Here is a 13,339-nt window from a genome sequence, read left to right on the forward strand (position 1 = left end):
CATGAGGTCACATGACAAGGCAGGTATTGAACAAAATCCTCGTTTATAGATTGGAAATGTCAGACTGAGTAAGGGTAAGACGGAGAATTCCCAAAGGACATCATTAAATCCAAACATGCAACATGAGCTAAAATCTGAGTGCACACACACACACACACACACACACACACACACACACACACACACACACACACACACACACACACACACACACACACACACACACACACACACACACACACGTCAATGCCGTCACAGATATGCATGAGAATATGGCTGTCTGATATGGATGCGTTTAATAATTCAGAGCAAAGCCGGGGTCCCATCTGAGATGTGTTCTGAGGGCACGGTCCTCAGGGAAAGCAGGACAGACGCAGCACTGGAGCTGAGAGGGGGCTTTCAGAGGAGTAAAGACAAATCTATGGCCAGAGTAGTGACTAATAAACCCCCCCTCAGAGGTCTGGCTGGTTATAATATCTGTGAGGGCCGTGCAGCATTATGACTGTAATAGTGGAGTGTGTTCTCACTGAGCAGGGTCAAAGGTCAGGGTCAGAGGTCAGAGGCTGAGGAATGCCATTTATTCAGAAATGTACGACATACTGTATGTCATTTTTAGTGATATTTTTAAACATACTATAACCCTTTTTGCGATATTTTCGGCATACTAATGCAATTTTTTGTGATATTTTGGACATAATATACAATGTCTATTTTTTTTTATACTTTTGACATTCCATACTATGTTGTTATTTGTGATATCTTTTGACATATGTTATGTTGTTTTTCTTATATTTTGACATACTGTACTTTTTTTGTACTGTACTCGTTCTCATTCATAACACTCCGTTCGATGTCTCACTATGGGATGCGCCTCATCGCGGAGCAAACAGAAGCATCAATCTCATTACGCCAATCCTGATTGGCTGGTGATCTTGACGTCAGCGTCAGGGAATCCACCCACCCTATAAGCAGCTTGCGCCACGTCGCAGCGTCATTCAAACACCTCTTCTCGCTTCAGAGCACGTCTCGACATATCAGTAGCCGGGCTAGCTTAACAGTCCACAGACTGAACCACAAGCTAACTTTCGGTCGACGGGCGCTCGTCGGCTACTTTTCTGCTTTGCAAGAAGACTGTTAATACGTAAGTAACCTATAGTTTTTATCAGATATTTTCCACATAATATACTATATCGTTTTTTTCTGATATTTTGACATGCTATACCATCTTCTTCTTTCAGAAATGTTTTACATACCATCATTGGTTGTTTTTTGTGTTTGTCATTTGTATCAACCTTTTCAAAACATACCTCTTTTATAAAGTTTCAATGACATACTATAAGTTTTTTTCTATGACATACTATGCTGTGACTTTATGTTTGACATTATTATTTTTTGTTTGTTAAACTGTAAAATGATATCTCTTTGGAACACTATATAATTCTTTTTAATATGTTTTACTTATAATACACTATAACGTTTTTTAGCATGCTATGCTAGGATATTTTTCATGACTTTTTATGACACTGTACGCTGATGTTTTCCTTATAACTTTTAACTATACTATGTTTTTTTTTTAATTGTATAGTAGTATAGTATATCATTTTTATGGATATCGTTACTATACATTTTGCATAGTGTACTTGTACTACTCACTATTATAAAGACAATGTTTTATGAGATGCTCTGAATCATGTTATGCCATTCTTTGCTGACTTTTAATGGCAAAATATAATATGAGTTTTAAAATACTAAAGTATGACTTTTCACCGGCCTTTATTGTGAAATTCAATAGTATAAAATATCAATAATTTTCACAGCAAACATTCAAAAACACTGTAAAAAAACGGATCAATGCAATGCAGTTATCATCAAATATGAGTTTATTTTTTTATAAATCATTCTTACAAAATTGGCATTTACCTATTTCATTTGTGACCTCTATAAAAGTCTTCTGTTAATTACATGGTAGGAGGGAGGAGAAGGCATCGGGACAGCTGGGCTCGATTGAGTCCTTACGGATCAACAGATCTTACTGCTGATTGGTAAAGTGAAAACAGCCAAATCTCTGATAAATAATCCCAAACAGGAAGTGGTCATACGTTGTCGCCTTAGCAACAGTGTCCAAACACAAAGATGAAAACAGGGTTTTGGAATAAGGGAATGGAAGCTGTGACTCATCCAGTGTATGAATGCGGGGCTGTGGGCCCTGCTGCCCGCCTGCTGGAGGCGTCTCGGACAGACAGAGCTCGGCATCTCAAGAACTCACATGTTGATAAAAAGGCACAAATCAAGAACAGACTAGTTTCCAGCACACACGCTGTCGACACTATAAACACCAACTGCCTGGCACATTTCGGGTACACCTTCTTCCATCTGTTTCCATGCAAACAATGATAACTTGCATAATGTTCCCCCTGATCAGGTGACAGAGGCTTTGTAAGCGGATGCAGAGGTTTTCCAGGTGGCCTAAATCACATCCGTCACACTCTGATGGAGCAGCGGACTCGATATACTGTACAGCACACCAACTGAGGGATGGAGCAGGTCTCTGTTGCCATGTTATCTGACCCGAAAGCAGGCTTTGAAAGAGGCAATTTAAACACAGTGTGTACAGCCTCAGACCCATTACTGTAATGCATGAGGGGAAGATGTTACAGCACAATCTCAAAATGTTTCCATCTGCTTCAGAGGACCCAGCTGCTTATTATTTTCCATGTGTCAGTTGGCGTAGTCTTTATAGGGGACTTTGCAATTTGACTCCCGCGCAGAGCCACGATTGAGCGCCCCAATCCAATTCTAGATCGCTGGTGTATGCAATCTTTTAGAGTTAAAACTCAAGTCTGGGGAGTTGGGTTTGAGAAAGAGTGTGAGTAAGTTTCCCTGGAAAACCAATGCACAGTGAAACATAACACGAGCTGTGTATCGGCATCTTTGTGGATTAATGTGCAGCGCATAGAAAATAATCAGAATAAATACCACTACCCCCCCTCAGTGATCCAGGGTCAGTCTTATGTTTGCGCCACGTCATCTCAAATCGTACACTGTTTTTTTTTTTTTTCTTCAAAAAATAAATATATGCCTATATACAGTGCTGAGAGGCGCATGGATTTGAAATGGGCGTTGTGCTTTGCGTTTGAAATGTCTGCAAAGCTGGGGGACGCTTGAGATGATCCACATACAGTGATTCAAACGATCGGACATGAAAGGCTTGATTTGGATTCGAACAATATGGTTTTCTAAAGAAGGAGAAATAGGAACCAGATGCACACAGAGTAAGGAGTGTGTTGTTCCCAGAATCACGTTCTGTACCCTAGATGAGAGAACGTTGACTGCTGTGACTCGTAAATCTCTCCTGGCAAAACAACTAACACTCCAAACTTGAAGTCACAGAACGTAACTACACAAACGATATTTAATGCAATGATGAGGGAAAAAAAATACATGATAGTCCTGCTGTTTGATAAATGCTGAAAACCGAGCAATGTCAGCATTTGGATATGACACTTCATAGCATGAACGACACCTTTGTTGACACTGAAAAGGCTTGACAATACATTTCATATAATCTATTCGTAAACAGATAAAAACCAAAGTAAAACATGTGTGACACTGATAATGAAAATGTTGATGTAAGCTAATGATTAACACACTGAACAGACATTACGCTGAATGCCTGCCTGACAGAAAGGCCACTAAAAGCATGCTGCTTTCATTTATGTGTCTGCAAACTAAATGTGAGAGTCGCCTGCGCTCACAGCCGCTGAAGCTAGTAATTTAAGCATTTAGATCTGGTTGTCCAATACCAATAAAGGTAATTTAAGGTGCAAAATGTTAGGCGGTTTGCCGGGGATACTATGGGCGATATGAGCAGATGTTATAAGGGGAAAAAAAGACCCCCTCCCAAGGCTAGCATCAGCCAGCAGGTCATGTTTGTGGGTCACTGCCTCCACATCACATCGGTCTCTAATGTTAGAGTGTTTCATCAACAGCTTGTCTCCCGGGAATAAAACTGCACTCCAAATGAAATAGCTTTACCTAATTGAAGCCCAAACATATCTCTGTCTGACAAATGGAGGAGAAAACCTTTTGTCAATGTAATGGCTCCGAAGTCCTCTTATATGTCACAGGGGAAAAAAAAATTGTGATGGCAGGAGAGCCAGATTGGACTGATGACTCGAATATTTCAACACAAGAGCGTCTAGGCATCTCAAAATGATGTAGGCAACGTGATGTGCAATAAACAATTCTTAAAGGCAGACCCTGATGACAGAATGGCACTGATGCGCTCAGCGTTTAAAAACGGAATCTCTCTACAAGCACTCCAGTGAAATGACGCCGGTCACTAAAGACCTGCGATGGACTGAAATGTTTCTGTTCCCTCCCTGTAAGGATAGTGCTGCGAGGCCATGCAGGAAGAATAAATGGGAAAAACAAGTTTGGGTTAGAAAGCAACGTTATGCTCCATTTCATCTAGAAATGTTCATTTCGCTCATTCCAACGGAAGGAAAATGTATCCCGCTTGAGCTTATGGTTGGATGAGCCAACTTTTCAAGGCTCTGTGCACACAACATGCACGCACACATAAACACACTCACACACGCGCGCGCATACGAGCAAAGAGTTTGGAGGGGGAAATAAAAGATGATGAAAGTAAGTGAAAAGAAAAAAAAGATGAGAAAAGTACAAATGCCGCGGTAAGTGTGAGAGGAAAATGGGATATGAAAGTAGATGTTTTTCTAACTTAACCCAGTGATAACGGGGCAGCGGAGGGACCATTATAAAAGCCATATCAGCACATCAAGGAATGAGCCGAGGAGGGGGGGGGGGGGGGGGGGGTTGTTTTCAGGCTCAAGGATGTATTTTGAATTTCAAGAAATAATGGCTGCTTTGCTATAAAAGAAACCTTGTCGGGCCACTTGAATAACAGGTTGGACACTGCTGTTTACGTTTCTGCTTTGAGAATGAAAATACGACACTGAAGACGCTCTGATTTGAAACCTCTTAGAGAGAAGAGAGTCAACAGTGACACCAGAGAGCTGATTTGTACAGAAATCAAATCAACTAAAGAACAGGGTTTCGTGGGATATGAGGCAGGGGTTTGGGTAGTCCAGTATTACATCCTGATGCAGGCAAGGGGGAGGGTTGCTAGGGGCGATCAGTAGGTGGGCGGGGTTGCCAGGTTTGTGTACACCTTCCCTCTTCTACCGTCCTGCACATGTGCCGAGAGAGCAGGAGAGTCAATGTCGTGCTTGTTCGCGTTGTACAAAAAAATATTCTATCCAAGAGTTCTCGTCGTCAGTAGTGTGCGCTGCGTGTTTGCACGTTTGCAGAACATACAGGACTGTTTGGCATGTCCATCAGTTTGTGTACTCTTCTCTGTCTGTCTGTTTGCGTTTTCTGTTTGAGTTTTTTGTATCCAAACGCCATCTGCTTGTTTCCTATTCATCCCTCCACACGTCACGTCCTGGCGCTGTGGTCGTTGGCGATGTGCTGAGTGGAAGACAGAGTGCCCCCCCCCGTCCACCCCACTGGAGTCCTACTACTCCTTCTGCTCTCCACTGAGTCTCTCTCCCGCGCCTCCCCCTGCGTGGGGTCTCCCGCGAGGGGGCGCCGGTCCTGTCAGAGCCTCTCGATGTCCCTGTATTTCTTGCGCAGGATGGAGACCTGGTCCTTGAACAGGACGGGGTCCAGCCTCATCTGGGAGTGGACCAGCGGCATGGCGCCAAACCAGCTGGCGAACTTGTTCATGCAGGTCTGCCGCTGGGCGAAGTGGTCTGGGTCGGCCCAGCGGGAAGCCCTCGAAGACTGGGGGAAGAGGAAGAAGAAAGTTAGCTTCATATTATTACAGCAAATAATGACATTACATTGCATTGAGCTGAGGCTTTTATCAAAGTGACTTACAATAAGTGCAATAAACCGTAAAGATTCAAACTAAGAACAACAAGAATATATTTGATGACATATATATTAATTTACAGGGGTTTATCTAGAAAAATATAGTGTGAGGGCGCTGATCTTGTTTCTAAGATGTATAAATTCTCACAAGAACATGGCGCCCCTATACAAGATGGCCCCGCAGACGTAAACAACAACGCGTAAAAACAAAGCTGTATATGCGTCTGACGGTCTATTTGACCTGATTTCATATTTCTTGAGTAATTGTACAGTTTTTGACAAATAGATTTTTTTTAAATGTTACGGGTAATATTGGCATTTTGGTATGAGGGCGCAGTGCCCCTGTTACCCAGATAGGACAACACCCTGCTTTAGATAAGTGATTCATCACCACGGGTTACTGATACTCAAGGATGTACTTCTGCTTTTGCTAAGGGCTGTCCCTTAATTACATGGAGAAATATACAAGGTATGAATTTATATAGCCTGATTTGTGCTAATGATCTCTAGAAAAACAGTTTTGTCATAATAACCAGTTAGCTAGATAGTTGAGGTAAACCAGTTGACATAACAAGCTTAAAATAATGGTGAACCAGTTCAAATAATAAGAGCTAGTTTGAATGGATAAACAGCGGTAAAGAAGACATTAAGTAACATTTTACATAATTAAGTAAATGTTATGGTTATCAGTTTGAAATGGTTAGATATAAGGAAATGGCTAAATGGTAAACAAACAAAAAGAAGCTAAACCGTGCTAAAATAAAATGATTAACTGTAGGAATAGTGAGCTTAAACACAAACAATTAAACTGCATGAAAAAGCATTGGAACAATATCCTAGTGTATGCTGTAAAACTTGAGATCCACTTCAAAAGCAATTGTTATGAACTTTTTGAACGTGGTGTCGATGGGATGGATGTGGGGCTCTGCCAGACAGAAACCACAACCTCAGATCATTGGCAGGAAAGAGACGTTCTCATTAAATGAGAAAGTTCGACAATAACAGTCATCTGCATCCTTTCATTCAATCATAGTCACATTTCAGACGCTGTGACAAGAGAACAACATTAATACATGATGAAGGACATTAACGCTTCTCAATAAATCATCAACTGGATCATATTCTATATTTGGGAGACTGGAGTCAGACTGGAAAACTCTAAAAAGCCATAAAACTGACACGGCTCCTCTCTGAGCTTTTGTCTCTGGGCTGAACAGCGAGTGACTTGTCCTGTTTACCCACGGGCCGCACCAAAGCATTTTAACAGAATAATTCATACTGTTCATGGAGCAGCAAGTCACGCTGAGAGGCCATGAGACACACACTGATGCTGGGAAGACAACAACGCTGGCTCCAGCATGAATCACCAGTTATAAAAAGCATAGAATCAAAGAGGATTATATTATAACTCTAAATGTAAGATTCTGAAGAGTTCAATCATATCCTCTTTAATGCAGATCAATTTCTTTTTACTCACAAGTGTCCTGTTTCTCTTGGCAGTGTTGAATGCCATTGATTCTTTTAAAGGTCCCCTATTATACGGTTTTTCATCAATATATTGTAGGTCTCAGATATACACAAAACATGTCTCTGAATTGCTTGGCTCCAAACACCAAACAGATCATTGCAGCATTACCCATAATCCCCTCTGTTTCAGCTCTGTTTCAAAAGTGATGATTCTCTGTCTGTTACTTTAGATGAAAATAAAGAGCCCCTCCCCACGCCCCTCTGAGAGATATTAAAAAGAACACAATGGTGCTCTAGGAGGAGATTCAGGTGGGGGGGGGGGGTTACCTTGGTCGGTTATTGGCTAATGGTTACACACAGGGCCGCCCCTCCCTACACGCTGATCACGCAGACTGCGTGGGCCTCACCTCGCGGGGGGGGCATCATCTGAAGCGCAAATGCGGCGCACCTTTATGCGCTTACGCGGCACAATTAGTGCAAGCTCAACTAGCAGTGGATTTTGCACAATAGGTGACCTTTAAGTAATCCATAATACATTTTCAAATGACATGGGTACAGTCTTGAGAGGGGCTTCATCCACTCTTACCTGTCCCATCATGGTCTCCTTGTACTGTTTCTTCTGTGTGACCTTGATGGGCGGCAGCTTGGTGACGGCAGAGACCAGGAAGTTCATCAGGATGTCCTCACAGTTGGCCAGCTGGTCCACCATGCCCTTCAGACTCGTGGGTAGAAAGTTGGTGTAGAGGTGATGGTAGTACCTGCAAGAGAGGACAGAGAGGAGTTAGACATATGTAGAAAATAATGATTTGGGTCGCTTGGAAAAAGCCTGAGGCCCTAAAATAATGATACATTTTATTTAATTTAGAGTCCACCTCAGTGTAAATTGGTCTTGGCCTTTTCTAGAACAGCAAAAGTGCATTTTACAATATAAATAACACGACCAAATAAAGAACTGCTTCGACAACTCAATTAAGAAGAACCACACATTTGTGACACCTTTACGTTCCAGGTCGAAGCCTTTGGGCAGAACTCTGAGTCCATCAGCAGACTGATTGCTGGTGTTCAAGAAAAATTGAGTGTTATTGAAAGCGATTAAGCGTCAGGCTCCTCTGATTGGCTGGCTTCAGCCTAATGGACTGCGGCCATCACAGCTGAGTGAAACCATATAAAAGCTGACAGCCCTGCAGTGAAACTAAACGCAGGAACTATGAAACGCCTTGTAGCAGACAAATTGAAATGTTTTGGGATAAAACATACCAAGTGTCAAAACACTGGTTTCCCGAGGCTGTGCAACACTGAACATCACACCTACTTTTATAATCTACAGATCACCGCATCAAAGTGTTGCATCAAAAGGAAGACGACTGAACACTTGAGAGCAGAGCGGAGCAGAGCTGTAGTCCCCCGTACAACAGACGGAGAACAGAGCAGAAGTGAAAGAGCATGAGAGGAAACAGCAGAGCGCAGTGAGACAGAGAGGAGGTAAACAGCTGTAGTGGAAGTGTTTAATGTGAGGCGTGTTCCGTACCGGTGGTAGATGGCGGCCCCCGTCAGCACCATGGAGTAGTCGTTGGTCCATTTGGACGTGTAGCCCCAGCGCTCCTTGTTGCTGTCCCAGAAGTGGCTGCGAGCCGGGTAACCAACGATCCGCTCTGGGAAACTCTGCCACACGGTGAAGGCAAAATCCACCTTGACAGAAAGAAAATACAGATTTCAACATATATGATGCAGAACATGATATTTACAACTAGTACCACATCCTGATAATTCATCTATTTCAAGTTGAGATGAATTATTTCATGATAAAAAATGTATTTTCTTCTGATTCATCATTTTACAAGCAGTTGGTTAGAGTTTTTGGGTTGCCAGGTTGGGCAAATACATTTTAAATGAAGTTTACCCTCCTTGAGCAGGACACTTTTATAAATTATTATTTTTCATTCTCTAGTTGATCATGGCAGCGGTTACCAATATATTTTATATGACATACAGTCTTCACAATCGTGTCAAATAAACTACCCCAAGGTACCCCTGTTGTTTATTTCAACCATTACTTTTAAACAATTAAAACGATTTATTAACTCTTTAATGGATTTGATTCCTTCTTGAAAGCATAAAACTGTTTAATAATACATGTCAACAATTATAACCGCATTACTACTAGTTAGACAGGATAAAGACCAGCCTCCACATCTTGGTAACCCACAAGTTGCTTTAGTTAATGGGTTAACTTATTTATAAAGCATAAGTATTCCCATATGTATTCTGTCAGTTTAACATTTAAAGACAGACTGCAGGACCTTTTGTATTTTGGAGCATATTGGCGATGTGAGTAACTTTCCCATGCTAGTTTTTGTAATTACTCTCCCTGCCAGAGGGGGGAGACAAAAGGTCTGCACTGAAGGTTCAAAGCATGACATTTCAAACGTGGGAAATAGCATTTGGTTGCAATTAATGTTCTATTTACAGTATTAATTGATCAACACAAGAAACAAAGGCTGTGCACACTGTAACACACCATAGGGAAAATACAACAGCGGCAAAACCTCATCGAGCACAAAGCAGTCTCCTCTCAGCAGCTGCCTGAACGTCTGAGGACACGATCAAAGCATTCAATCAAATAATCAGATGAGAAGACCTAAAGGTGCTCAGCTGCTCCTCAAACAGCCTGTTCTGCATTACACCACATATTACCACACTGTACTTCACGGAGACTGCTTACATTATGTCAAACCCCACTCTAAAACACAACACACATTTATCTCTTCCTGCCACAATTTGTGCTCACCAACAAATCCCAGAGGAGGAGGAGAAGAAGAGAGATCTGCTTCTCTTCCGCTCTTACTTTCAATGAAAAGCAAAAGCGTATATGGAACAGTAGCAAGGAAAACTCGTTGAACCAGAATCAAACGGAAGTATGGCTGGCATATTTTACAATACATTATTATACATTTTAAAAAAAGAAAGGAGAACTAGACGCTAGTTTTTATTTTATTATGAATATCTGCTCTGCTTCTCACCATCTTCAGCTAAGAGGAAAACAAGGAGACTGTCCAGAAAGTGATGCTATTTCTCACGAAATTGTATAAACATTACTGGCATTTCTGTTTCCCAAACCCTAATGTTTGTGAACATGATCCAACTGTCTCCATGTGAACAACACGAGTCAATTCATTTTTTCGGTGCTGGATTTTCCCTCCACTGCCAGCTCTGAGTTGCCATTTTGATCCTCGGCACAAACAGCCTTTATGAGATCTAATTCTACCCTGTTTAAAGCAGCATCTGGCTTCCCATGGTGCCGCGCCAAAACCTATCCCCGGGAAACACATGAACAGTCCCGACAGCATGTGGAACAAAAATGCCCATAATACTGTTCTCCAATAGGGGATTCGGGAGGCACGGTGTGATTACAGGCGCCACAATGGAAAGAAAAGGGAAGAGAAGGGGCGGAAAAAAATGACTGGGAGTAAAAGTTTAAGCGATTTAAGAATTGAGTTTCAGAGCGATAACTTGAAAACACCGGGGACAAACCAAAAGAGTGATAATAATATAGAGAGAAAATGCAATCAGAGTTGCTTTGGGCACATGGAGAGGGTTTGGAGCTTTGTTTTGTCTCAAGAGGACCAGACTATCGATACAGACAAGAGGCAGCAAGAAAGAGAGCAAAAGTGTTCTACTTTATTATATTACAACAAACCTCTGTGGTGGACAACACGGTGTCTTCATCCAGGCTGAGGACAGCGTCGGTCACTAAGGTCTCGTACGGCAGGAAGCGACTGCTCATCACCTGCAGGAGAACCACAGAGCACAGAGGATTAAAACCAGAGGAGTTGGGAGTTAATTTCCCTCATACAGCTTTCATTTGTGATCATTTAGTAGCCTGGAACACAGGCTACTAAATGCAGGAGCAATGCCTGGAACACAAAAAAGGCAGGAGCAAATATATTTCTGAAAGTTGTGGAAAATGTTTGCCCCTTTCTTCATTCAGGTGCCTTTTGAACTAACAGTTGAGAGATGATCATGAATAGAAATGAGAGCCAAATGGAAACAGCTTTATGTCATTCTTACTTCTTGGAGGTTGAATTAAGAGATTTGCTCAAAATATGGGCTTTTTTATCTAACATCTTTCTTTTGAGCTCTGATTTTGCTCTCTACCAACTCCAGAGGGAAAACACTTTAGCTGCCAAATGCTCCACTATGTTTTCCAGCTAACTTTATCTGTCGTTTGGTGCTTGTATAAAGTGTACAGTTTTGGGGGGCTGCCAATTGTGGGCGTAATTAAAGCCAAAGTCCAGCTTTAGAGTTGTGCGAGTGAAACAAAACAGTCAATCTGTGTGCCAAAAAAACCAAACAATGAGCTGAAAGACAATACAATATAATGAACTGGTGATCCTTGTGAGTTCACATGAAACTTTTCACGTTAAAGTAGTCAAACGATCCAGAGGTAGTGTAAACACATGGCTTATATAATTGTTAAGGATGATTTTAGCTACCCTGACTAGCTAACCTTTGTTCTTTCAGTCTCCACCTAAGAGAGTGTCGAAAAGCTGAACGTAGGTGGCGAAAAACAAATCTCCAGGTTCATTTTGAAATCTATAAAGAGAGACTTGGCCTTTATAATTTGGAATTGAAAAATGTACGACAGTCTTTCTTCTCTGACATCATTGCCAAAAACAAAAACAACGAACGTGCCTTGCTTGCTACCGTCGACAGACTAACAAACCCCCCAGTGTCAGTAGTCTCTGAATTTCTATCCACCAGGGCCTGGAATGAGTTTTCCTCCTTCTTCACTGACAACATTCAGAAAATCAGACAAGCAGTCAGTGCCTCTGCATCAGGTACAGCAAATGTGTTTTCCCTGTGTCCACTTTCAAATCAATTCAAACACCATGACACAATTCCATCAGATTAATGATAAAAACCTAGAGGACATTATTCAACTTCTGAAATCCTCCTCCTGCTGCCTTGATACTATTCCAACAGGATTTTTCAAAAATGTTTTTCATTGCATGGCCTCAGATCTACTTCATATAGTAAACAAATCTCTTCACTCAGGTGTTTTTCCACAGGCCCTGAAAACTGCAGTCATTAAACCGCTAAAAAATAATAATATAGATGCTTCAGTAATTAACAATTACAGGCCCATATCACACCTGCCATTTCTAGGTAAAATCATTGAAAAGGTCGTTTTTCAACAGTTGAGTAATTTCTTGCAATTAAATAACTGTTTCGATGTGTTCGAGTCAGGCTTTCGTCCAAACCACAGCACTGCGACTGCTCTTGTAGAGGTCTTCAATGACATCCACTTAAACACAGACAGTGGCAGAACTTCAGTGTTAGTATTATTAGATCTCAGTGCTGCGTTTGACACTGTTGACCACAACATATTACTAGACCGACTGGAAAACTGGGTGGGACTTTCGGAAACAGTTCTAAATTGGTTTGAATCCTACTTAAAGGACAGAAAAAAAAATTGTTTCTATAGGTAAATACACATCCGAGTTCACAAATATGACATGTGGGGTTCCTCAAGGCTCCATCTTGGGGCCTCTTCTCGTTAACATCTACATGCTACCACTGGCTCAGATAATGAAAAACAACAAAATAAGTTACCATAGCTATGCGGATGACACACACATTTACGTAACCATTTCACCAGGAGACTATGCTCCAATTCAAACACTGAGTAAGTGCATTGAACTAATCAATGACTGGATATGTCAGAATTTTCTCCAATTAAACAAAGATNNGTTACCTTGGTTGGTTATTGGATAATGGTTACACGAGCCAAAAAATCATTATGACATCATAAAGTGGCCAAAATCTGATCAGCTCATTTTCAGAAAGTTTTTTATATAAATGGATCAGGATAAAAAGAGAGAGAATCTTTTTTTTCCTGAAACTTTCAGAATCTCTTTACACAGAGGGGACACATGTTGATGTGTAAAATACATGAAAAAGTTGATTTTACATAACA

The 13,339-nt window shown here is 41.4% G+C and overlaps 1 protein-coding gene across 1 annotated transcript in view; it reads right to left on the reverse strand.

Annotated features, from left to right (window-relative positions):
• Positions 1-1,862: 1,862 nt before the first annotated feature.
• Positions 1,863-13,339, reverse strand: part of LOC104946866 (exostosin-1b-like) — a 13,268-nt gene continuing 1,791 nt past the window's right edge. Inside the window, exons 2-5 of the mRNA XM_010772764.1 lie at positions 11,060-11,149; positions 8,891-9,051; positions 7,949-8,120; positions 1,863-5,805 (exon numbers count right to left, since the gene is read on the reverse strand). Of these exons, the coding sequence (XP_010771066.1) occupies positions 5,620-5,805; positions 7,949-8,120; positions 8,891-9,051; positions 11,060-11,149 (609 nt within the window). The 3' untranslated portion in view covers positions 1,863-5,619. The remainder of the gene's footprint in view (positions 5,806-7,948; positions 8,121-8,890; positions 9,052-11,059; positions 11,150-13,339) is intronic.

This window comes from Notothenia coriiceps, unplaced genomic scaffold (assembly GCF_000735185.1).
Source record: "Notothenia coriiceps isolate Sejong01 unplaced genomic scaffold, NC01 NC01_scaffold00011606, whole genome shotgun sequence".
Taxonomy (NCBI): Eukaryota; Metazoa; Chordata; class Actinopteri; order Perciformes; family Nototheniidae; genus Notothenia; species Notothenia coriiceps.